General features: G+C 44.4%; 1 protein-coding gene across 5 annotated transcripts in view; it reads left to right on the forward strand.

Moving 5' to 3' along the window:
* The window catches only part of masp1 (MBL associated serine protease 1), a 689,839-nt gene that overhangs the window by 512,654 nt on the left and 151,097 nt on the right, over positions 1–26,088 (forward strand). For all 5 annotated transcript variants that reach the window (XM_041208619.1, XM_041208629.1, XM_041208644.1 and 2 more), the window contains exons 7-10: positions 4,344–4,462; positions 13,049–13,127; positions 18,328–18,465; positions 19,333–19,407. In XM_041208619.1, coding sequence (XP_041064553.1) covers positions 4,344–4,462; positions 13,049–13,127; positions 18,328–18,465; positions 19,333–19,407 — 411 coding nt within the window. The remainder of the gene's footprint in view (positions 1–4,343; positions 4,463–13,048; positions 13,128–18,327; positions 18,466–19,332; positions 19,408–26,088) is intronic.

Genomic DNA, 26,088 nt, shown 5'->3' on the forward strand with positions numbered 1-26,088 from the left:
TGCCAGCTCCTCATAGCCCTCAACCCCCCGATATTTCAAACATCTATCTACCTCCTCTTTAAATATTTTCAGTGATCTAGCCTCCACAACTCTCTCGGGTAGAGAATTCCAGACATTCACTACCTTCTGAAAGAAGAAATTCCTTCGCATCTCAGTTTTAAATGAGTGTCCCCTTATTCTGTAACTGTGTCCCTTAGTTCGAGATTACCCCACTAGTGGAAACATTATCTCAACATCTACCCTGTCAAGCCCCCTCAGAATCTTGTATGTTTCAACAGGATCACCCCTCATTCTTCTAAACTCTAATGAATAAAGCTCTAACCTGTTTAGCCGTTCTTGATAAGTCAACTCCTTCATCCCAGGAATCAGCCTATTGAATCTCTTTTGAACTGCGTCCAATGTCAGTAAATCCTTTCTTACATACGGAGACCAAAACTGTACACAGTACTCCAGGTGCGGCCTCACCAACACCCTGTACACTTGTAACAAGACTTCCCTATTTTTAAACTCCAACCCCCTAGCAATACAGGCCACAATTCCATTTGCCTTCTTAATTACTTGCTGCACCTGCATGCTAACTTTTTGTGTTTCACGCACAAGGACACCCAGATCCCTCTGAGCTGCACTTTTTGAAGTCTCTCTCCATTTAAATAAAACTCTGATGAGCTGTGTACGTGTGGCCATTCTCCGGCTGCCACATGCACAGAACCGAAAATCGTAAAAAAGAACGACCTGCACATGGGCGGCCATTCCAGGGCCGGCACATGCACAGAAACTGCTGAGGCCCCTCATGACCTGTAGGTCCCAACCCCGAGGACCTGACCTTTGCTTTTTTAGAAGGTAAGTTTCCTTTTATTTCTTTTCTCGAACTTGCAACAGTTGGCATAAGTGGGGCATTTTCAATTTGGCAGGCTGTGACAGGTGAAGTGCAACTAGGATAAGTGCTGGAGCTCAGCTAATTACAATCTACATCATTGACTTAGGCTAAGAAACCAAGAGTAATGTATCTAAGTTTTCTGATGATACAAAGCTTGGTGGGAATGTTAGCTGTGGGGAGTTCATAAAGAGATTGCAAATAGATACTGACAGGTTAGTGAGTGGGAAACAAGGGCCTGAATTTCACCCTGCCCTGCTGGTGGGTTTGTAGGTGGTGGGCGGGGGTGGGGTTGTGTGAGTGTGAAATAGCACAAATGGGCTTCCCACTGGGTTCCCGCTCTCCCTGACCCCTCACCAGCGATTTTACACTTGGTCAGGTGAGGCCCATCCTTGCCCCAATAGTGGCCCTTAACTGGCCAATTATTGACCACTTAAGGGCTGTTCCCTGCCCAGCCTCAATTTTTAGGCTGGTGGGAGAGGTTTCTGGGTATGGGGGAAGCCTGAAAATTAACCAGGTTTAAGCCTTCAGTGGGAAGGGGTTGTGTGGGGGGTACCTCCATCAGAAGCCCCCTTCTAACTTCGGGCCAGAAGGTCTTAAGGTCCAGTGGCCATTGGACCTCCCCACTGTCCCCAGCCTCTCCCCTGACACCCCAGCCCTCCACTAACCACCCTCCCCAGGCCTCCGCTACCCTCCCTGTCCTGAAGCCCCAAAAACTCACTTTTTCCTGCACCCTCAGGGCTCCGTGGACGGCATGAAATTCCACATCTGTCCACTGCAGCCTCTGGCGCTGCAGGGGCTAGACAGCTGCTGACCAATCTGATTGGCTGGCAGCTCTCTGATGCTCATTTGAGTGTGAAATGGCTGCGGGGCACGTGCAGTGTCACAGGGGATGTGATCCCCACCGACTCTACAGATGGCAGGAATGAAAACCCCGTCATCTGGAATATCCAGATCAAGGTGGCAGATGGAGTATAATGTGGCAAAGTAAAAGGTTATTTACTTTGATTATAAGAATAGAAAAGCAGATTTTTTTTTTAAAGGCATGGAACTTACAAAGATATATCCCAGTGAGGAAGAAGGATTCTGGGGAGGGGATAAACCAACCATGGTTAACCAAGGAAGTTAAGGATAATTGAAAGAAAAGACATACAATGTGGCAAAGATTGGTGGTAAGCCAGAAAATTGGGCAAGTTTTTAAAAACCTTCAAAAGATGACCAAAAAAGAAAGAACCAGAAGGAGAAAATAAACTTTGAGGGTAAACTGGCAAGGAATATAAAAACGGACAGCAAGAGTTTCTTTAAATATATAAAAAGGGAGAGAGAGGCCAAAGTGAACATAGGCCCCTTAGAGAAAGAGGCTGGGGAGATAATTACGGGGAACCAGGAAATGGTAGAGGAGTTGAATAAATACTTTGCATTGGTCTTCATGGTAGAAGACATGAATAGCATTCCAAAAATATTAAACAATCATGGGCAAAAGGGGGAAGGAAATAAATATAAGAACTATCACTAGAGAAAAAGTACTAGGGAAACTAATGGGGCTGAAGGCCAACAAGTCCCTGGATCTGGTTGCATCCTAGGATATTAAAGGAAATAACTGCAGCGATTGTGGGTGCACCGGTAGTAACCTTCCAGGGATCCTTAGATTCTGGAAAAATCCCAGAGGATTGAAGAATGGCCAATGTAACACCCTTATTCAAAAAGGGAGGGAGACAAAAAACAGCTAACTATTGGCCAGTTAGCTTAACATCTGTCATTAGGAAAATGTTGGATGTAATAGCAGAGCATTTAGAAATGCAAAATATAATCAAGCAGAATCAGCACGGCTTCATGAAGGGGAAATTATGTCTGAATAATTAATTTGAATTCTTTGAGGAGCATAGATAAAAGGGAACCAGCAGATGTAATATATTTGGATTTCCAAAAGGCATTCGATAAGGCACCATACATAAGGCTACTTAATAAGATAAGAGTCCATGGTGTTTGGGGTAATATAATAGCATGGATAGAGGATTGGCTAACTAATAGAAGACAGAGTTGGGATAAAGGGGGCATTTTCAGGATGGCAACCTGTAACTAGTGGAGTGCCACAGGGATCAGTGCTGGGGCAACAATTATTTACAATATATATTAATAATTTGGATGAGGGAAGTGAATGTACTATTGCCAAATTCGCAGATGACACAAAAATAGGTGGGAAGGCAAGTGGTAAGGATGATGCAAAGAGTCTACAGAGGGATATAGGCAGGTTAAGTGAGTGGGCAAAAACTTGGCTGCACTTTGCAGCAAGAATAGAGGAGCTGAATATTATTTAAATACAGAAAGACTGCAGAAGGCTGCCAGCACAGAAGGATTTGGGAGTCTTCATGCATGAATCACAAAAAGCTAACATAGAAGTTCAGCAGGTAACAGGGAAGGCAAATAGAATATTGGCCTTTATTTCAAAGGGAATGGAGAATAAAAATAGGGAAGTTTTGCTAAAACTGTACAAGACACTAGTTAGACCACACCTAGAATACAGTGAACAGTTTTGGTCCCCTTATCTAAGGAAAGATTTACTGGCATTGGAGGCAGTCCAGAGAAGGTTCACTAGGTTGATCCCAGATATGGAGGATTTTTCTTATGAGGAGAGGCTGAGTAGGTTGGGCCTGTACTCATTAGAGTATAGAAGAATGAGAGGCGACCTTATTGAAACATACAAGATTCTTAAAGAGCTTGACAGGGTAGATGCTGAGACATCTACATCTCCTGCAAATGGCACAAAGGGAAAATGTGTTTCCTCTTGTGGGAGAGTCTAGGACCAGAGGGCATAATCTCAGAATAAGGGGCCACCCATTTAAAACAGAGATGAGGAGGAGTTTATTCTCTCAGAGGGTAGTCACTCTGTGGAATTCTTTAAATATATTCAAGGCTGAGATGGACAGATTTTTAATTAGTAAGGGAATCAAGGGTTATGGGGAAAAGACAGGAAAGTGGAATTGAGGATCAGGTCAGCCATGATCTCATTAAATGGTGGAGCAGACTCGATAGTCTGAATTGCCTACTTCTGCTCCTATATCTTATGGTCTGATGGTCTAATGGTCTAAACATTGATGTTCAGAGAGACTTGGGTGAGAATGCTGATTGGTTGGCAAGTGGACTCTGATTAGTATCCATGATCTCCGTGGCAATGCCTCTACCAATCAGAGTCCATTTGCCAACTAGAGTCCACTTGCCAACCAATCAGCACTCTCTTCTCGTGCATTATAAATTGTTGTTCTCTTTACATTTGGTATTCTTGCAAATTGTTCTGATGAGTGCAAGATGAAAAACTTCAGCAATATTTTTCTTTTTTCAATAATACTCAAGTCCTGTCAAGCAACTATTACTCAGAGTTTAGTTAATCTTTTGAATTCTATGAAAATATTGTATTTTACATTTTCAAATATATATTTTGATACATTAATGTATCTTTGTATTTTTTCAGGAGCTCCTTGCCCTGTCGTCCATCCTCCTGCAAATGGCACAATTGAACCTGTCCAGGAGAAATACTCATTTAAAGATCAAGTCCAGATCAGATGCAATACTGGATTTAAATTTGTGAAGGTACTTTACATGACCACTTCAGTTATTCTGAAATTAATTTCGCACCTTTTCTGTTCATCAGTCAGCAATTTTGTTGTCATATTCTTACAGTTTTATATCTTAAAAAGCTTAATTTTAAAAAACAATCCTGATGAAATGTGTTTCGTTACATTGAGCCTGGCCTGGCTGGAATGAACAAGTGGGACATGGAATCAGGGGCCATCCTGTCTCGACTCAGCCTCTTCCCGTGATAGCTGGGCACATTAACAGTTTATTCCCCTGCTCTTTACTTACATCCACTGCTCTGGAACTGTTAGTTTGGTGCAGCATCTGGGCGGTTCTCAGGCAACGGCTCGAAATCCTGGCACCAAGAAAATATCTGCAGAAAGCACACATTAAGGGCATTCTGTGTCTCTCGTGCACCTCAATGGGGAAACGTACTGGAGGTTGATGAATCTGGGTCTCAGACTCCCTGAGGGAGTCACTCACAGGTGATTGTGAGGCTTTGTACCATTGTGTACCCCAGTTGTATAGAGCTGCTGTGGGCATGGCCAGCAACCTGTAAAATCCAAATCACCCCATTTCTGGGACTGAGTGCACAGATTCCTGTTTCGCATCTTCCCTTGCCCCATGTCTCAATTTCAAATCATAAAATCATAGAATAGTACAGCAAGAAGGAGGCCATTCAGCCCATTGAATCGAGTTAGTCCACTCTCCCTGCTAATTCTAGTATTTATCCAATTACCACACTCTCCCACACTCTCAGGCCGTGCATTCTAAATCCTAATTACTCACTGCAGAAAAAAGCTTTTCCCACATGTTGCCTCTGGTTGTTTTACCAATTGCCTTAAATCTGTGTCCTCTGGTTAGGAGCATAGGAGCAGGAGGCCATTCAGTCCATTGAGCCCGCTCCACCATTCAATATTATCATGGCTGGTCATCCACTTCAATGCCTTTTTCCCACACTATCTCCATGTCCCTTTATGTCAGAGGTCGTAAGAAATCTGTCAATCTCTGCTTTAAACACACTCAATGATTAAGCTTCCACAGCCCCCTGGGGTAGAGAATTCCCTCTGAGTAAAGAAATTTCTCCTCATCTCGGTCCTAAGTGGCTTCCCCCTTATTTTGAAATTGTGTCCCCTGGTTCTAGATTCCCCAACCAGGGGATACATCTTACTTCCATCTACCCTGTCTATCCCTTTGAGTATTTTGTAGATTTCAATGAGATCACCCCTCATTCTTTGAAATTCTAGTGAATACAGGCCCAGTTTCCCCAATTTTCCTGACTAATCTCTGGGATTAGTCTGGTTGTTATGCCCACAGCTGGTGTTCATTGCTGCACAAACCAATCCCAGAGGGGAACTTGGCTCACAGGCCACAACTTTTTATTTGTATTCTGTTAACGAGAAGACAATGGACTGATCTCAGCAGAAAGAGGTGCAGTAACACTTTTGGGTTTTTAAAAATTAGAACTAAAAGTTTTATTAACAAAAATAATTAAAGAAAACAAGAAAACTTAAGCACACAAGATTACAGTTACACAATTAAGGTTAGCCTTACAAAACATTCCACCAAAACTCTCTACTGAGTCAAACCCACAAGTAAACAGTTTCCAGGCCACACTCCCTTATAGATATTTAAATATGGAATTCAGGAATGTCACACAAGGCAGACTGCTGCAGCTTCAATAAAGGTGTACCACATGACCTTTATCCTCTTCCACTTTGCTATGGAATTCACTTCTGAATAAAAATGCTTGCTGCAGCACAAGGCTTCTCAACAGCTCAAAAAGCTCCAGCCATCTCCAGCTTAATGACGTGACAGTTATCCAGCTCAATAGCTAAAAAACAGCTATCCACACTAACTCTAATAGACCTTTTCCCCCTTTCAACTCAGTCCCACTGTTCTCACACCCTTTGAAACTCAAAACCTTTCCAAATATAAGATCTTTAATGTTTCCATCTTGTCTTTGCCTTTAGGTCAATAAAAATATAATCTTCCCCGCTACTATTTACTAATGAACTTCTGCAAGATGCAAACATTTTCCTTTGCACTTCTGACTCCCCTTTGAAATTCATACAACCTCTCAACTTATCTAAAAATACAAATGTTAGATCTAACCTATTCACTTGTACCTCAAAGTTAACACCCCTATCTTTTTCATGTTTCCAAACCCCCAGACAGCCTGACTCTGATCAACCTGTGCCTTGCTTAATTAAATCACACACATACATGCACCCATGCACACACATGCATGCAGACACCCAACCTTCTTTACAGAATAACACAATATTCCTCCAAATATTTTTTTTAAAATCCATTCTTACATGGTAAAGCTTTGTTACAATCCCTCTATGGCAATATTATCCTCCATAAGGTAAGGGGACCAAAACCACACACAGTACCCTGGGTGCAGTCTAACCAAGCTTCTACACAATTGAAGCAGAACTTCACTACTCCTGCACTCAAATCCTCTTGCGATAATGGCTAATATTCCATTAGCCTTCCTAATAGCCTGCTACACCTACATGTTAGCTTTCAGTGACTTATGGACAAGGACACCCAGGTCCCTTTGTACACTTACACTTTCCAATCTCTTACCATTTAAGAAATACTCTGCACATCTGTTCCTTCTACCAAAGTGGATAACCTCACACTTTTCCACATTATATTCCATCTGCCATGTTCTCGCACACTCACTAAATCTGTCCAAATCCTCCGGTAACTGCTTTGCATCTTCCTCACAACACACATCCATGAACTTGGAAATTTTACATTTGGTCCCCACATCCAAATCATTGATATATATATTGTGAACAGCTGAGGCCCAACAGCTGATCCTTGCGATACTCCACTAGCCACAGCCAACACGAGAATGACCCATTTATTCCTACTCTCTGTTTTCTGCCTGTTAGCCAATCCTTAGTCCATGCCAGTACATTGTCTCCTATCCCATGTGCTTTTATTTTAACTAATCAACCTCCTGTGGGGGGCCTTTGTCAAAAACCTTCTGAAAATCCAAGTACACTACATCCACCGACTCTCCTTTATCAATTTTGTTAATAACATCCTCAAAAAGCTCCAACAAGTTCATCAAGCATGATTTCCCATTCATATTCATGCTGACTATGCCCAATCAAATCATTAATCACCATGCATCCATTTATCACATCCTTTATAATAGTTTCTAGCATTTTCATTCTCCCCACTCTAAGGTGACAGTTTTATTAGAGCAACAGTGACTTAGGAAAACTGGTTTAAAGACACAGTCAGCTGGAGGAATTGGCTTTTAATCCAGTAAAGACACATCGGGTGAAATGTTCCTCTTTCTGTTGCCTGCTTTACAAAATGTTGGAATGTCACATGGTTTGTCAGTGTAGAGGGAGCTTTACTCTGTATCTAACCTCGTACCGTACCTGTCCTGGGAGTGTTTGATGGGGACAGTGTAGAGGGAGCTTTACTCTGTATCTAACCCTGTGCTGTACCTGTCCTGGGAGTGTTTGATGGGGACAGTGTAGAGGGAGCTTTACTCTGTATCTAACCCCGTGCTGTACCTATCCTGGGAGTGTTTGATGGGGACAGTGTAAGGAGAGTTTTACTCTGTACCTAACTTCATGCTGTACCTGTTCTGGGAGTGTTTGACGGGGACAGTGAAGAGGGAACTGAGGGAATTACAAAGATTAGAAGTGGGAGTGAGAGGAATTAGGTGAGAGGAAATTTAGAAAGTCAAAGAGAAAAAAACAAGGGAATCGTACAGGGTAGCAGTAAGGATAGTGATAACCAGAGAGTGACAGGGTGTATAAACCTAAGGGTGCACCAGAAAACAGAGTCAGATGGGGGAAAAATGGGAGCGATGAAATTAAAGACCCTTTGTCTGAATGCACATAGCATTCATAACAAGATTGCTGAATTGATAGCACAAATAGAAATAAATGGGTATGCTATAATAACCATTGCAGGAACATGGTTGCAAGTTGACCAAGGTTGGGAAAAAATATTCAAGGGTATCTGACGTTTTGGAAAGATAGGGAGAAAGGAAAGGAGGTGAGGTAGCTATGTTAATAAAGGATGAGGTCAGGAAAGTATTGAGAAGCGATCATGGTTCGGAAGATGAAGATATAAAATATGTTTTGGTGCAGATAAGAGAGAGCAAAGCAAAGAAGTCACTGAGGGAGTAGCTTATAGGCCCCGCTGACAGTGGCTACAATGTAGGACAGAGGATGCATCAATAAATAATGGGAGCTTGTGAGTAGGGTGCTGCAATGGTACTGAATTAGGTGACTTTAATGTTCATATAGATTGAGCAAACAAAATTGGTAAAGGAAGTCTTAAGGACAAGTTCATAGAGTATATTTTGGGCAGTTTCTTATAACAATACAGTGTGGAACCAACCATGGAACAAGCTATTGTAGATCTGATAATGTGTAATGTAATATGATTAATTAATCCTGTCATAGTAAGGATCTTCTAGGTAAGAGTGATCGTAACATGATGGAATTTCACATTCAAGATGACAAACTTGGGTCTGAAACTAATGTCTTAAACATTTAATTTTTTTAAAAATTACAAAGGTATGAAGACTGAGTTGGTGAAAGTAAACCGGAAAACTTGATTAGGAGAGTTTTTTTTATTTGTTCATGGGATGTGAGCATTGCTGGCTGTGCCAGCATTTATTTCCCATCCCTAATTCCCCTTGAGAAGGTGGTGGTAAGCTGCCCTCTTGAACCGCTGCAGTCCATGTAATGTAGGTACAACCACAGTGCTGTTAGGGAGGGAGTTCCAGGATTTTGACCCAGGATTTTGATTTAAAATAGCAGATTAGCAGTGGCAGACACTTGAGGAGATATTTCATTATTCCCAAGAAAGATATACTCCATTGAGAAGGAAAGACTCCACAAGAGGAACGAACCATCCATGGCTAACTAAGGAAGTTAACAAGGTGGTATCAAATTGAAAAAAATGGCATCCATTGCTATGAAGAATATTATTAGGCCTTAAGATTGGGAACATTTTAGAAAACAGCAAAGGATGAGTGGAAGAAAAAGAGGGAGAATTTTTTTAAATGTGAGTAAACTAGCAAGAAATATGAGGCAGAATTTTCTGCCTGTCGGGCGAGTGGGCCTGACCCAATCTCCGGTGGGTGGGGGGCTGATCCCTGCCAGAGAAGCGGGCCCTGCTGCCATTTTACATGGGCAGGACAATTAAGGCCCAACCAGCGTGATGTCCGGCGGGAAGCGCTATGTACTTCCTGTGTGGGAGTTGGGGGATTCCCCAAAAGTAAGAGTGTGCTCTTTCACACATGCACATGAAAGAGTGCACATCTCCCTGAGGCTAAGTGCAGGCTCAGGGAAATCGTTCCCACTTTGAAAAAGATTAAAAATAGAGAAAAAAACCCCTAACATGTCGCCCTCATGTGACAATATCACATGAGATGGGATGTGTTCATAATTTACACTATAACTTTATTAAACAGTTTAAAACTCTGCATGAAAACTCATCCCACTGGTGGATTTTTTTCTACTCCCTGCCAGGGCTCCTGGCTGACCCTTCAACCTTAAGGTTGGACGGGCAGGTCTTTTAATTGTATAATTGATCCTGTCATTGGCCTCAATTGGCCATTGACAGGTCGGCGGACCCGCAGCTGATTTTGCTGCACCCCCGCCTTCCTGAAAATTTAAATGGGGCAGGATGACATCGGGGGTTCTGTCCAACATCATCCCGCATCATTTTACGCATCAGCGAGCGGGCCCCGCCCCCTGCTCACCAATGGCAAAGTTCTGCCCATGAAAACTGGTAGCAATAGTTTTGATAACTATATAAAAGGGAAGAGAGCAGCTAAAGTAAATGTTAGTCCTTTAGATGAGGAGACTGAGGAAATAATAATGAGTAACAAGGAAATTGCAGACGCATGGAATAAGAATTTTTTTTAGGCTTTCAGGTAAAACCTATTAAAAACATCCCTGTAATGGTAGGAAGAGGACAAATTGGAGGGGAACATAAAACAGCCATTATCACGAGAAAAAATGCATGCCAAACTAATGGGACTAAAGGCTGACAAGCTGCCCTGGACGTGATGGCCTGTATCCTAGGGTCAAAAAACGAGTTGCAGAGATAGCGGGTGCATTGGTTGTAATCTTCCAAAATTCCCTCGATTCTGGAAAGGTCCCAGCGGATTGAAAAACTGCAAATTTAACGCCAATATTCAAGAAAAGACAGTGACAGAAAGCAATAAATTATAGGCCAGTTAATTTAACATCTGTCATTGGAAAAATGTTGGAATCCATTATTAAGGAAGTAGTAGCAGGACATTTAGAAATCATAATACAACCGGCAGAGTCGTCTTGGCTTTACAAAAGGGAAATCGTGTTTGACAAATTTATTTAAGATCTTTGAAGATGTAGCAAGCCAGGTGGATAAAAGGGAACCAGTAAATATAGTGCATTTGGATTTCCAAAAGGTGCTACATAAAAGGATGCTACACAAGAGCTCTTAGCATTGGAGTTGATATATTAGCATGGATAGCAGATTGGCTAACTAATGGGAAACAGAGTCAGGATGAATGGGTCATTTTCAAGTTGGCTAATTGTAACTAGTGGTGAGCCACAGCAGTGAATATATATTGTCCATATGTTTGATGTATGTTAGTGTGTGGCTATATTTTGTTAGCATGTTTGCCATGTTTTGTTAGTATTTAGAGAGAGTTCCTTTGTTCTGGTGTGTGAGGACAAACCACATTTCCTGTGCAATAGAAAAACCTGCAGCTTACTGTTCCTTAGAAGCTGAGGTGATCCACTTAAGGACATTTGTATTCCAGCTGTCCCTTGTTCTTTTGAAAGGCAAAAAGCAGGAATTGCTACAAGTTACTCTCATCTTCCTCATTTTGGATGTGGTTTGAAAGCTGATTCTGTTTCATTCCCCAGTCGGTCTTAACTCATTGTGTCCTGGAGAGACTAAAGGAGGCCTCTGTGTAAGACATGAAGATATGGTTCAGATCACTAGGGAGTGTAAATGTCCTCTCCTGGGTCCTGCCACCTCATGGGTCGATGTGAGATGTCAAGTAACATAAAAAGTAGCCATTTAGACCCCTTACTGTCAAGTCTGAAACCAATGATCCTGCAGAGGTGCATAGGGGAGAACACAAGAAATAGTAGCAGGAGTAGACCACACAGCCCGTCGACCCTGCTCCACCATTCAATACGATCATGGTTGACCTTGGACTTCAACTCCATTTTCCCGTCCACTCCCATATCTCTTAATTTCCTGAGAGACCAAAAATCTGTCTGTCCCAGTCTTAAATGTATTCAATGATGGAGAATCCACAGCCCTCTGGGGTAGAGAATTCCAAAGATTCACAACTCTTTGAGTGAAGCAATTTCCCCTCATTGCAGTCGTAAATGATCGGCCCCTTATCTTGAGACTGGGCCCCCATGTTTTAGATTCCCTGACCCATGGGAACAATCTCTCAGCGTCTGCCCTATCAAACCCCTTCAGAATATTGGGTGTTTCACTGAGATCACTCTCATTCTTCTCCAGAGAATATAAATCCAATTTACTCAGTCTCTCATCACAGGACAACCAACCCACTCATCCCAGGGACCAATCTAGTGAACCTTCGCTGTACCACCTCCAATGCAACTATATCCTTTCGTAAATGTGGAGACTAAAACTGCACACAAATATTCCAGATGTGGTCTCACCCAAACCCTGTACAACTGTAGCAAGACTTTGTTATTCTTGTACTCCAATCCCCTTGCAGTAAAGGCCACATGCCATTTGCCTTCCTAATTGCTTGCTGCACCTGCACGTGAACTTTGTATATTCCTTGTACAAATACACTCAAGTCTCTTTGAACATCAACACTTACAAGTTTCACACTTTTAAAAAAAATATTCAGCTCTTCCATTGAGAGTGAATAACTTCACACCTCCCTACATTATGCTCCATCTGCCACCTCTTTGCCCACACCCTTAACCCGACTACATCTCTCCTGAAGGGTAGAACCATAACTCAGTCATTTGTAGTGATGAAGTGATTATCCAAAGTGTTTACCTAATTAACCATGGTCCAGAGTCAGAAAATTCCGGGTACCAGTCCCACTCCAGGGCTTGAGCACAAAAACCAAAGTTGACACTCCAGTGCAGTACTGAGGGAGCACTGCACTATTGGAGGTGCCGTTTTTTGGATGAGATGTTAAACCGACGCTTTACGTGCCCTCACAGGTGGATGCGAAAGATCCCATGATGCTATTTCAAGGGAGAGCAGGGGGAGTTATCCCCAGTGTCCTGGGGCTAATATTTACCCCTCAACCATTATCATTAAAAACAGATTATCTGCTCATGATCATGTTGCTGTATATGGGATCTTGCTGTGCGCAGTTTGGCTTCCACGTTACCTGCAATACAACAGTGACTACACTTCTAAAATGCTTCATTGGCCATGAAATGCTTTGAGATGTCCTGTGGGTGTGAAGTGCTCAGCGAGTGCAAGTTTACCTTTCTTTTCAGAGGTGGAAGCAGCCTGTTTATGGTACAGGTTATTGACCAAGCATGCAGTATTGCAAACCTGTCCCTGATGCTATTGTTTAACATAATGTCGGGTGATTTACAGGGTGGTGATGAGGTGGAAGCCTATCAGATCGAATGCCAGAAATCCGGAATTTGGAGTAGCAGCATTCCCACGTGTAAAGGTAAGACATGATTACGTGGGAAAACCATAAACATTTTATAACAACAAGTTTAAAATATGAAGCAATAATAAGAACCCTAACCTTAATGTTCAACGAGAGAAGTTCTGACACATTTTTAGGGCAGCCAGATTTCATTAGGGCTGATTCATTCGTCATAAAAATTCATGATGTGTGCAGGGGAAGGAATGGCTGAATCTAATAGGCTGGGAGCCGGGCATTGAATCTGAATTTATTGCAGTCTGCATATTCCTTGGTTGTGAACTAGGAGTCACATTTTCTAGAAAAGGACTTTGTCTGATTCTCTTCAGCCTCATTCATAGTTTCATTTGCACAGTTTCTACATGTAAACTACAACACAGGATGACATACATATTAAACAGTGAAAGCAGCATATGATAGAGCTAAACGATCCCACAATCAACCGTTCAGATCTACGCTCTGCAGTCTTGCACATCCAGTCATGAATGGTGGTAGACAATTAAACAACGCATTGGAGGAGGAGGCTCCACAAATATCCCCATCCTCAATGATGGAGGAGCCCAGCACAGCAGTGCAAAAATTAAGGCTGAAGCATTTGCTTCAATCTTAAGCCAGAAGTGCTAAGTGGATGATCTGTCTCAGCCTCTCCGGAGGTCCCCAGCATCATAGATGCCAGTCTTCAGCCAATTCAATTCACTCTGTGATATCAAGAAATGGCTGAAGGCACTGGATACTGCAAAAGGCTATGGGCCCTGACATTATTCCAGCAATAGTACTGAAGACTTGTGCTCCAGAACTTGCTGCACCCCTAGCCAATCTGTCCCAGTACAGCTATAACACTGGCATCTACCCGGCTATATGGAAAATTGCCCAGGTATGTCCTGTACAAAAAAAGCAGGACAAATCCAACCCGGCCAATTACTGCCCCATCAGTCCACTCTCCATCATCAGTAAAGTAATGGAAGGGGTCACCAACAGTGCTATCAAGCGGCACTTGCTTAGCAATAACCTGCAATATTTAGCAGTGATCACAGAATTTTAATGGCACAGAAGAAGGCCATTCAGCCCATCATGTCTGCACCGGCTCTCCAAATGAGCATTATGGCCTCGTGCCTTTGCCCTGCCTTTTCCCCGTATCCCTGCACATTGTTTCTATTCAAATAACCATCTAATGCCCTCTTGAATGCCTCAATTGAACCTGCATCCCCCACACTTCCAGGCAGTACATTCCAGATCCAAACCACTCGCTGTGTGAAAAAGTTTTTTCTCACATCACAGTTGCTTCTTTTGCAAATCACTTTAAATCTGTGCCCTCTTGTTCTTGATCCAAGTGGGAACAGCCTCTCCCTATCTACTCTGTCCAGCCCCCTCATGATTTTGAACATCTCTATACAATAATTTAGCAATAACCTGCTCACTGACACTCAGTTTAGGTTCCGCAAGGGCCATTCAGCTGCTGACCTCATTATAGCCTTGGTTTAAAAATGGACAAAAGAGCTGAACTCCCAAAGTGAGGTGAGAGTGACTGCCCTTGACATCAAAGCAGCATTTGACAGAGTGTGGCATCAAGGAGTCCCAGCAAAACTGGAGTCAATGGGAATCAGGGGGAAAACTCTCCACTGGTTATAGGGTATAGGAAGTGACAAGGTATTGGAGGTGTTGGCAGGCTTAAAAGTGGACAAATCTCCAGGTCCAGATGATTTGTGTCCCAGACTGCTGAGGGAGGCAAGGGAGGAGATTGCAGGGGCTCTGTCCCAAATTTTTAATTCCTTTCTGGCCATGGGGGAGGTGCCAGAGAACTGGAGAACAACTAATGTCGTTCCATTATTTAAGAAGGGTTGTAGAGATAAGCCAGGGAACTACAGGCCAGTGAGTCTCACGTCAGTGGTAGGGAAACTATTGGAGAAATTTCTGAAGGAGAGAACCTATCTCCGCTTGGAGAAGCAAGGTTTGATCAGGGATAGTCAGCATGGCTTTGTCAGAGGGAGGTCATGCCTAACAAATTTGATTGAATTTTTTGAGTCGGTGACCAGGTGTGTAGATGAGGGTAGTGCAGTTGATGTAGTTTATATGGATTTCAGCAAAGCCTTTGACAAGACCCCACATTGGAGACTTATAAAGACGGCAAAGGCACATGGGATACAGGGTAATTTGATAAGGTGGATTCAAAATTGGCTTGGTTGTAGATGACAGAAGGATGCTTTAATGACTGGAAGCCAGTGTCCAGTGGCGTACCACAGGGATCTGTGCTGGTCCCCTATTATTTGTCATTTATATAGACGACATAGATGACTATGTGGGGGGAAGGATTAGTAAGTTTGCGGATGGCACAAAGATTGACTGGGCGGTTAACAGTGAGGTTGAGTGTCTTGGGCTACAGGAAGATATAGACGGGATGGTCAAATGGGCAGATAAGAGGCAGATGGAATTTAATCTTGAAAAGTGTGAGGTGATACACTTTGGAAGGAGTAATTTGACAAGGAAGTATTCAATGAATGGCATGGCACTAGGAAGTTCTGAGGAACAAAGGGACCTTGGTGTGTGTGTCCATAGATCTGTGAAGGCGGAAGGCCATGTTAGTGGGGTGGTGAAAAAGGCATATAGGACACTTGCCTTTATCAATCGAGGCATAGATTGCAAAAGTAGGGATGTCCTGTTGGAGTTGTATAGAACCTTGGGGAGGCCACAGCTGGAGTACTGCGTGCAGTTCTGGTCGCCACATTATAGGAAGGACGTGATTGCACTGGAGGGGGTGCAGAGGAGATTCACCAGGATGTTGCCTGGGATGAAACATTTAAGATATGAAGAGAGGTTGGATAGACTTGGGTTGTTTTCATTGGAGCAGAGAAGACTGAGGGGCGACCTGATCGAGGTATACAAGATTGAGGGGCATGGACAGGGTGGATAGGGAGCAGCTGTTCCCCTTAGTTGAAGTGTCAGTCACAAGGGGGCCTAAGTTCAAGGTGAGGGGCAGGAGGTTTAGGGGGGATATGAGGGGAAACTTTTTTACCCAGAGGGTGGTGATGGTCTGGAATGCACTGCCTGGGAGGGTGGTGGAGGTGGGTTGCCTCACATCCTTTAAAAAGTACCTGGATGAGCATTTGGCACGTCAGAACATTCAAGGCTATGGACCAAGTGCTGGTAAATGGGATTAGGTAGGTAGGTCAGGTGTTTCTCACATGTCAGTGCAGACTCGATGGGCCAAAGGGCCTCTTCTGCTCTGATTCTGTGATTCTGGTTAGAGTAATACCTAGCACAAAAGAAAATGGTTGTGGTTGTTGGAGGTCAGTCATCTCAGCTCCAGGACATCACTGCAGGAGTTCCTCAAGGTAGTGTCCTCGGCCCAACCATCTTCAGCTGCTTCATCAATGGCCTTCCTTCCATCATAAGGTCAGAAGTGGGGATGTTCGCTGATGATTGCACAATGTTCAGCACCATTCATAGAATCATAGAGGTCTACAGCACAGCAAAAGGCCCTTCGGCCCATGAGTCTGTGCCAGTCAAACAAGTATCTAACTATTCTAATCCCATTTTCCAGCTCGAGGCCCATAGCCTTGTATGCCATGGCATCACAAGTGCACATCCAAATACTTATAGACTCTCAGATACTAACACAGTCCATGTCTAAATGCAGCAAGACCTGGACAATATTCAGGCTTGGGCTGATAAGTGGCAAGCAACATTCGTGTCACACAAGTGCCAAGCAATGACCATCTCCAATAAGAGAGAATCTAACCATCGCCCTTGACATTCAATGGCATTACCATCACTTAATCCCCACTATAAACATCCTGGGGGTTACCAGGACGAACACTTGAAACACCATAGCATACAATGGAAATGGGATTAGAGTAGACGGGGTTTGATGACTGGCACAGACATGATGGGCTGAAGGGCCTCTTTCTGTGCTGTAAAATTCTATAACTCTATGACTCTGTGACCATTGTCCAGAAACTGAACTGGACTAGCCATACAAATACTGTGGCCACAAGAGCAGGTCAGAGGCCAGGAATCCTGCAGTGAGTCACTCACCTCCTGACTCCCCAAAGCCTGTCCACCATCTACAAGGCACAAGTCAGGAGTGTGATGGAATATTCTCCCCTGCGTGGATGAGTGCAGCTCCAACAACGGTCAAGAAGCTTGACACCGTCCAGGACAAAGCAGCCCCGCTTGATTGGCACCACATCCACAAACATTCACTTCCTCCACCACCGAAGCATAGTGGCAGCAGTGCGTACCATCTACAAGATGCACTGCAGGAATTCACCAAGGCTCCTTAGACAGCACCTTCCAAACCCACAACCACTACCATCTAGAAGAAGGGCAGCAGACACATGAGAACACCACCACCTGGAAGTTCCCCCCCAAGTCAATCACCATCCTGACTTGGAAATATATCGCCATTCCTTCACTGTCACTGAGTCAAAATCCTGGAACTCCCTCCCTAACAGCACTGTGGGTGTACCTACACCACAGGGACTCCAGCGGTTCAAGAAGGCAGCTCACCACCACCTTCTCGTGGTGAACTAGGGATGGGAAATAAATGCTGGCCCAGCCAATCAAACCCACATCCCATGAATGAAAAAACAAGAACGGCGATATATTTCCAAGTCAGGATGGTGAGTGACTTGGAGGGGAACTTTCAGATGGTGGTGATCCCATCTATCTGCTGCCCTTGTCCTTCTAGGTGGTAGTGGTCATGGGTTTGGGAGGTGCTGTCAAAGGAGCCTTGGTGAATTCCTACAGTGCATCTTCTCCAGATTTTGCGTCTGCAAGAGAGGTGAGTGTAAGGAAAGAGATGGGAGAGAGATCTCAAATGTGAGTGCAGGGAAGTAGGTGGGGGAGATGTGTTGCAAGAGTGCATCAGGGGGAGCAATAAAAAGGGTGGGGGAGAGGGACTGTGCATAAAAACGTTTTCACACAACGAGTGGTTCGGGTCTGAAATGCACTGCCTGGAAGTGTGGTGGAGGCAGCTTCAATCCAGGCATTCAAGAGGTTATTAGATGATTATTTGAATAGAAACAATGTGCAGAGGTATAGGGGAAAAGGCAGGACAATGGCACTAGGAGAGCCAGTGCAGACACGATAGGCTGAATGGCCTCCTGTGCTGTTAAAATTCTGTGATTTTGTGATTATAATAAGCAGAATACTATATCAGGAAATAGGTAGCAGCATTTTGAAGTGTTGTGATTGTCATGACTGTGGTATTGTGTTTTTTCAGTTATAGACTGTGGGACACCACGATCTCTAGAGGACGGATTCATCACATTCCACACAAAAGACAACCTAACAATGTTTGGGAGTCATATTGAATATTCATGCCTGGCCTTATATTATCAGATGGAGCCAGAGCTAAACAGTAAGTGGATTCGTTTTCACTCACATGAAAGAGAGTGATTTCAAACCAAAATGAAGCAGGTGTGCATGAACCCAAGATGCAGAATGGAGAATTGGATAGACAAGAACTCTGATACCCACAGCCTTTCAACTAACTCTTTCTCCAAAATCAGTTCCATTTTAGTTCCATTTTAGACCAGGGAATGTTCCAGCAAAGAAATAGGCTTCTTAGCAAATTATGTCTGTGTCAAGTGGGTTCCTCATATTCTGGAGAGAGGGATCAGACGGGGTGGGATATTAAAGGGTGTGGGGAGTGAGGGGGAGAGTGGGATTAGACTGGGTGGGATATTAAAGGGTGTGGGGAATGAGAGGGAGAGTGCGATTAGACTGGATGGAATATTAAAGGGTGTGGGGCGTGAGGGGAGAGATGGATTAGACTGGGTGGGGTATTAAAGGGTGTAGGGAGTGAGGGGGAGAGTGGGATTAGACTGGGTGGAATATTAAAGGGTGTGGGGAGTGAGGGGGAGAGTGGGATTAGACTGGGCGGGATATTAAAAGGTGCAGGGAGTGAGGGGGAGAGTGGGATTAGACTGGATGGGATATTAAAGGTTGTGGCGAGTGAGAGGAGATGGGATCAGACTGGGTGGGATATTAAAGGGTGCGGGGAGTGAGGGGGAGAGTGGGATTAGACTGGGTGGGATATTAAAGGGTGCTGGGAGTGAGGGAAGAATGGATTAGAATGTATATTGAAAACTGTGATTTAATAAATTGTGTTGTGTATAAATGTGACTTTTTTGCCCTTTCAATAGGAACTGTCTCTTTGTATATCCTGTTCTTGCATCACTTTCTACCTCCTTTTTGATAACTGGAAAAATATGTTTTTTGCCAGCTACATACACCTGTATGGAGAATGGGTTCTGGGTCAATGATGAGCTGGGCACAGATCTCCCTACCTGTCAGCCAGGTAAGACCCAAAGTGGGTTTTTTTTTGCTGGCCATGGATTGCTCTCTGTTCCTGTGCTACAGAGTAATAGTGAATGGGCGATTTGCACAATATTCCGTATTATATAGGTGTAAACTACAGGCCCAGGTTAGACTAGAGGGTGTTTGGCATAGGAATTTACGTGGCTCTGAATGAATTCCCATTTGTTAAATAGTATAATTTTTAAAAATTCTTTCATGCGATATCGGCCTCGCTGGTCAGGTCAGCATTTGTTGCCGATTGTTAATTGACCCTGAACTGAGTGGCTTGTGCGTCCAGTCGAGAATCCAGTGGCAGAGTGGTACGGTTACTAGGCTGAGTAATCCTGAGACCCAGGATAATGTTCTCGGGACCTGAGCTCAAATCCTACCACAAAACCAGGTGGAATTTGAATTCCCTGAATCCAATGATGACCATGAAATTGTTTCATTTGTGGTTTAACCCCATCAAGTTTCTACTGTCCTTTAGGGAAGCAGATTTGCTGTCCTTACCCAGTCCGGCTTCCATGTGACTCCACAGCAATGTGGTTGAAACATGGAAAATAGGAGCAGGAGGAGGCTATTTGGCCCTTCGAGCCTGCTCCGCCATTCAGTTTGATCATAGCTGATCCGTTATCTCAACATCATACTCCCGCTCTCTCCCCATACCCCTTGATGCCTTTAGAGTCCACGAATCTCTCTATTTCCTTCTTAAATATATTCAGTATCTGTGGTAGAGAATTCCACAGGTTCACCACCCTCTGAGTGAAGAAATTTCTCCTCATCTCAGTCCTAAATGGTCTACTCTGTATCCTGTGACTGTGACCCCTTGTTCTAGGACCCCTCCAGCCAGAGGAAACATCATCCCTGCATCCAGTCTGTCCATCCCTGTCAGAATTTTCATTGTTTCAATGAGATCCCCTCTCATTCTTCTAAACTCCAGTGAATACAGGCCTAGTCAGCCCAATCTCTTCTCATACGACAATCCTGCCATCTCAGGAATCAGTCTGGTGAACCTTTGCTGCACTCCCTCTATGGCAAGTATATCCTTTCTTAGATAAGGAGGCCAGAACTGCACACAGTACTCCAGGTGTGGTCTCACCAAGGCCCTATACAGCTGCAGTAAGACATCCTTGCTCCTGTACTCAAGTTCTCTCGCAATGAAGGCCAACATAACATTTGCCTTCTTAACTGCTTGCTGCACCTGCAAGCTTGCTTTCTATTTTCTAAGTGTCCTGTTATCACATCCTTTATAACAGACTCTAGCATTTTCCTTACCACTGATGTTAGGCTAACCAGTCTGTAATTCCCTGTTCTTTCCCTCCCTCCTTTTTTAGATAGTGGGGTTACATTTTCCACTCTCCAATCTGCTGGAACTACTCCAGAATCTACAGAATTTTTCAAGATGACAACTAACGCATCCACTATTTCCATGGCCACCACCTTTAGTACCCTGGGATGTAGATTGTCGGACCCTGGGGATTTATCAGCTTTCAGTCCCATTAATTTCCCCAGCACTATAGTTTAGTAATACTAATTTCCTTCAATTCCTCCTTCTCACTAGACTCTCAGCTCCCTAGTATTTCTGGGAAGTTATGAGTGTTCCTCCCTCCTAACTGCCTTCCAAAATGGCCTAGCAAGCCACTCAGTTGTATCAAACCACTACAAAGTCAAGGAATGAAACCAGAGAGACCACCCAGCATCGACCTAGGCACCAGAAACGACAATGGCAATTTTAGCCCTGTTGACACTGTAAAGTCCTCCTTACAAACATCTAGGGGTTAGTGACAAAATTGGGAGAGCTGTTTCACAGACTAGTCAAGCAACAGCCTGACATAGTCATCCTCATGGAATCATATCTTACAGATAATGTCCCAGACACCACCGTTGCCATTCCTAAGTATGTCCTGTCCCATCAGCAGGACAGACCCAGCAGAGGTGGTGGCACGTGGTATACACTTGGGAGGGAGTTACCCTGGGAGTCCTCAACATCAACTCCAGGCCCCATGAAGTCTCATGGCATCAGATCAAACATGGGCAAGGAAACCTCCTGCTGATTACCACATACCACCCTCCCTCAGCTGATGAATCAGTGCTCCTCCATGTTGAACACCACTTGGAGGAAGCACTGAGGGTGGCAAGGGCGCAGAATGTACTCTGGATGGGGGCTTCAATGTCCATCACCAAGAGTGGCTCGGTAGCACCACTGCTGACCGAGCTGGCCGAGTCCTAAAGGACATAGCTGCTAGACTGGGTCTGCAGCAGGTGGTGAGGGAACCAACAAGAGGGAAAAACATACTTGACCTCATCCTCACCAATCCATCTACTGCAGATGCATCTGTCCATGACAGTATTGGTGGGAATGACCTTGTGGAGACAAAGTCCCACCTTCACATTGAGGATGTCCTCCATTGTGTTGTGTGGCACTACCACCCTGCTAAATGAGATAGATTTCAAACAGATCTAGCAACTCAAAACTGGGCATCCATGAGGTGCTGTGGGCCAACATCAGCAGCAGCAGAATCTGTAACCTCATGGCTCGGCATATCCCCCACTCTACCATTACCATCAAGCCAGGGGATTAACCCTGGTTCAATAAAGAGTGCAGGAGGGCATGCCAGGAGCAGCACCAGGCATACAGAAAAATGAGGTGTCAACCTGGTGAAGCTATTGCACAGGATTACTTACACGCCAAACAGCGTCAGCAGCAAGTGACAGAAAGAGCTAAGCAACCCCACAACCAACAGAACAGATCTAAGCTCTGCAGTCCTGCCACATCCAGTCATGAATAGTGGTGAACAATTAAACAACTCACTGGAGGTGGAGGCTCCACAAATATCCCCATCCTCAATGATGGGGGAGCCCAGCACAGCAGTGCAAAAGAAGCATTTGCAACAATCATCAGCCAGAAGTGCCGAGTGGCCGATCCATCTCGGTCTCCTCCAGAGGTTCCCAGCATCACAGGTGCCAGTCTTCAGCCAACTTTACACACTCCATGTGATATCAAGAAATGACTGAAGGCACTGGACACTACAAAGGCTCTGGGCCCTGACAATGTTCCGGCAATAGTACTGAAGACTTGTGCTCCAGAACTTGCTGCAGCCCTAGTCCAACACACAGTATCATAGAATCTTTATAGTGCAGAAAGAGGCCATTCAGCTCATTGAGTCTGCACTGTCTCTCTGAAAGAGCATTCCACCTAGTCCCACTCCCCTGCCTTATCCCCGTAACCTTGCACATTGTCTCTTTTCAGGGAGCAATCCAATTCCCTTTTGAATACCTCGATCGAACCTGCCTCCACCACCCTATCAGGAAGTTTGTTCCAGACTTCAACCACCCTCTGGGTGAAAAAAACTTTCCTCACATCACATTTACTCCTTTTGCCAATTATTTTGAATCTGTGCCCTCTAATTCTTGATGCTCTCTTGAGTGGGAATAGTTTCTCACTATTTACCCCATCCATACCCCTCAGGATCTTGAATACCTCGATCAAGTCTCCTCTCAGCCTTCTTTTCTCCAAGGAAAGCAGTCCCCAACCTCTCCAATCTATCCTTATAGCTACAGTTCTTCATCCCTGGGATCATCCTTGTGAATCTCCTCTGCATTCTCTCCAATGCCTTCACATCCCTCCTCAAGTATGGAGCCCAGAACTGGATGCAGTACTCCAGATGAGGCCTAGTGTCTTATACAAATTCAACGTGACCTGATTCTTGTACTTAATGCCCCTATTAATAAAGTCTAGGACACTATATGCTTTATTAACTGTTCTCTCAACATGCCCTGCCACCTTCAATGACCTATGCACATATGCACCGAGGTCCCTCTGTTCCTGCACCTCCTTTAGAGTTTCTCCTTTTATTTTATACTGTCTCACCATATTTTTTCTGCCAAAATGAATCACCTCACACTTCTCTGCATTGAACTTCATCTGCCATTTGTCTGCCCAACTCACCAACATGTCTATGTCCTTTGAAGTTCAAGACTATCCCCATCACAGTTGACAACATTTCTAATCTTCGTATCATCTGCCAATTTTGCAATCATGCCCTGCACACCACAGTCTAGGTCATTCTTAATTCCAGTACAGCAACAGCACTGGCATATACCCGGCTATGTGGAAAATTGCCCAGGTATGTCCTGTACACAAAAAGCAGGATAAATACAACCCAGCCAATTACAGCCCCATCAATCATCAGTTCAATCATCAGTAAAGTGATGGAAGGGGTCATCAACAGTGCTATCAAGCGGCACTTGCTTAGCAATAACCTGCTCACTGACACCCAGTTTGGGTTCCACCAGGGCCACTCAGATCCTGACCAAATTACAGCCTTGGTTCAAACATAAGCAAAAGAGCTGAACTCCTGAGGAGAGGTGAGAGTGTCTGCCCTTGACATCAAGGCAGCACTTGTCTGAGTGTGGCATCAAGGAGCCCGAGCAAAACTGGAGTCAATGGATATCAGGGGAAAACTCTCCGCTGGTTAGAGTCACACCTAGCACAAAGGAAGATGGTTGTGGTTGTTGGAGGTCAGTCATCTCACCTCCAGGACATCACTGCAGGAGTTCCTCAGGGTAGTGTCCTAGGCCCAACCATCTTCAGCTGCTTCATTATTAACCTTCCCTCCATCATTAGGTCAGAAGTGGGGATGTTCGCTAATGTTGCACAATGTTCACCACCAATCGTGACTCCTCAGATAGTGAAGCAGTCCATGTCCAAATGTAGCAAGACCTGGACAATATCCAGGCTTGGGATGGCAAGTGGCAAGTAACATTCATACCACACAAGTGCCAGGCAATGACCATCTCCAACAAGAGAGAATCTAACCATCGCCCCTTGATGTTCAATGGCATTATCATCACTGAATCTCCCACTATCAGCTTCCAGGGGGTTACCATTGACCAGAAACTGAACTGGATTAGCCATATAAATACTATGGCTACAAGAGCAGGTCAGAGACCAGGAACTCTGCAGTGAGTAACTCACCTCCTGAGTCCCCCAAAGCCTCTACCAAACCATCTACAAGGCACAAGTCAGGAGTGTGATGGAATACTCCCCACTTGCCTGGATGAGTGCAACTCCCACAACACTCAAGAAACTTGACACCATCCAAGACAAAGCAGCCCACTTGATTGGCACCACATCCATAAACATTCACTCCCTCCACCACCAACGCACAGTAGCAGCAGTGTGTACCATCTACAAGATGCAGGAACTCACCAAGGCTCCTTAGACAGCACTTTCCAAACCCACGACCACTACCATCTAGAAGGACAAGGGCAGCAGATAGATGGGAACACAACCATCTGGAAGTTCCCCTCCAAGTCACTCATCAATCCTGACTTGGAAATATATCACCGTTCCTTCACTGTCGCTGGGTCAAAGTCCTGGAACTCCCTCCCTAACAGCACTGTGGGTGCTACACCACATGGACTGCAGCAGTTAAGAAGGCAGCTCACCACCACCTTCTGAAGGGCAACTAGGGATGGACAATAAATGCTGGCCCAGCCAGCGAAGTCCGCATCCCATGAAAGAATAAAAGAAATGATAAGGCACATACAGCAGGTGGCAGTATATGTAAATGATATTTCCACCTCAAAGTCAAAACCGAAGGAGGTAGAAAAACAAAAGGATATAGCAAAAAAGTGAACACTCAGCAGCAATGCAACAAAAAATGCTCATGAAGCACTCAACTTTATTCCGAGGAGTTTAAAATTCAAAAGTCCTGAAATTCTGTTCAACTTGTTTAAAAGCCTGCTCAGGGTATGCTTGGCGCACTGTGCACTGTTTTGGTCCCAGCCCTCAGTACAAAAATGACATAGAAATATCGGAGAAAATACAAACAAGATTTACGGGGATTATATCAGATTCTAGAGATTACAGATATCAGGAAAGATTGAACAGATCGGAGCTTTTAGTTTGCAAAACAGAAGATTTGGGTGACCTGATAGAGGTCTGGAAAATAATAATGTGCTGGAAAGGTTAAATGGAGAGAATATTTCCACTTGTGGGACAATCCAAAATTCGAGTCATAGATACAGGATAGTTATGAATAAAGCCAAGAGAGGGATAAGGAGAAAATGCTTTGATTCAGGGAGTGGTTGAAACATGGAACTCACTACCAGATGGAGTGATTGCAATAAATTGCTTGGATATTTTCAAAGGAGAATGAGGTGAGTACCTGAGAGGAATTGAAAGGTTTGCTGATAGCCTGAGATAAGGCAAGGAGACTCGTGCGGATTCGAAAGGCTGGCACAGAATATTTGGGCTGAATGGCCTGTTTGCACAGCGCTTCCACTCAGAGGCAGAACAGCTGGCCGCACGCAGTCATGAAGCGGCCAGCCAATTAGATATGCAGAGGTGAGTGCGCAGCCAATCATGAAGGAGCAGGTGGGAAGAAGTCACTGGCCTCATCATTACTTCACAGGGTTGAAGATCGAGGTGCCATATTTAAACGGCACCCAGACAGGCGTCGACCCCTGGCCAGGCAGCAACTTCAGCTTGACTGTTTGTGAGGAGTCTATAATCTATGGATCTGCTGGTACTTACACAGCAACATTTCATGAGGAGACCACAATATCTTGCAGGACCTTCTTTCCAACTGGAATCTGGATGCAATGAGGGTGTCATAGACCTGTCTGGCACCTCGCTCCATGGCCCTTGCCCTGCCTTCAGTGACCCACAACCCAC

Source organism: Carcharodon carcharias, chromosome 2 (assembly GCF_017639515.1).
Source record: "Carcharodon carcharias isolate sCarCar2 chromosome 2, sCarCar2.pri, whole genome shotgun sequence".
Classification (NCBI taxonomy): domain Eukaryota; kingdom Metazoa; phylum Chordata; class Chondrichthyes; order Lamniformes; family Lamnidae; genus Carcharodon; species Carcharodon carcharias.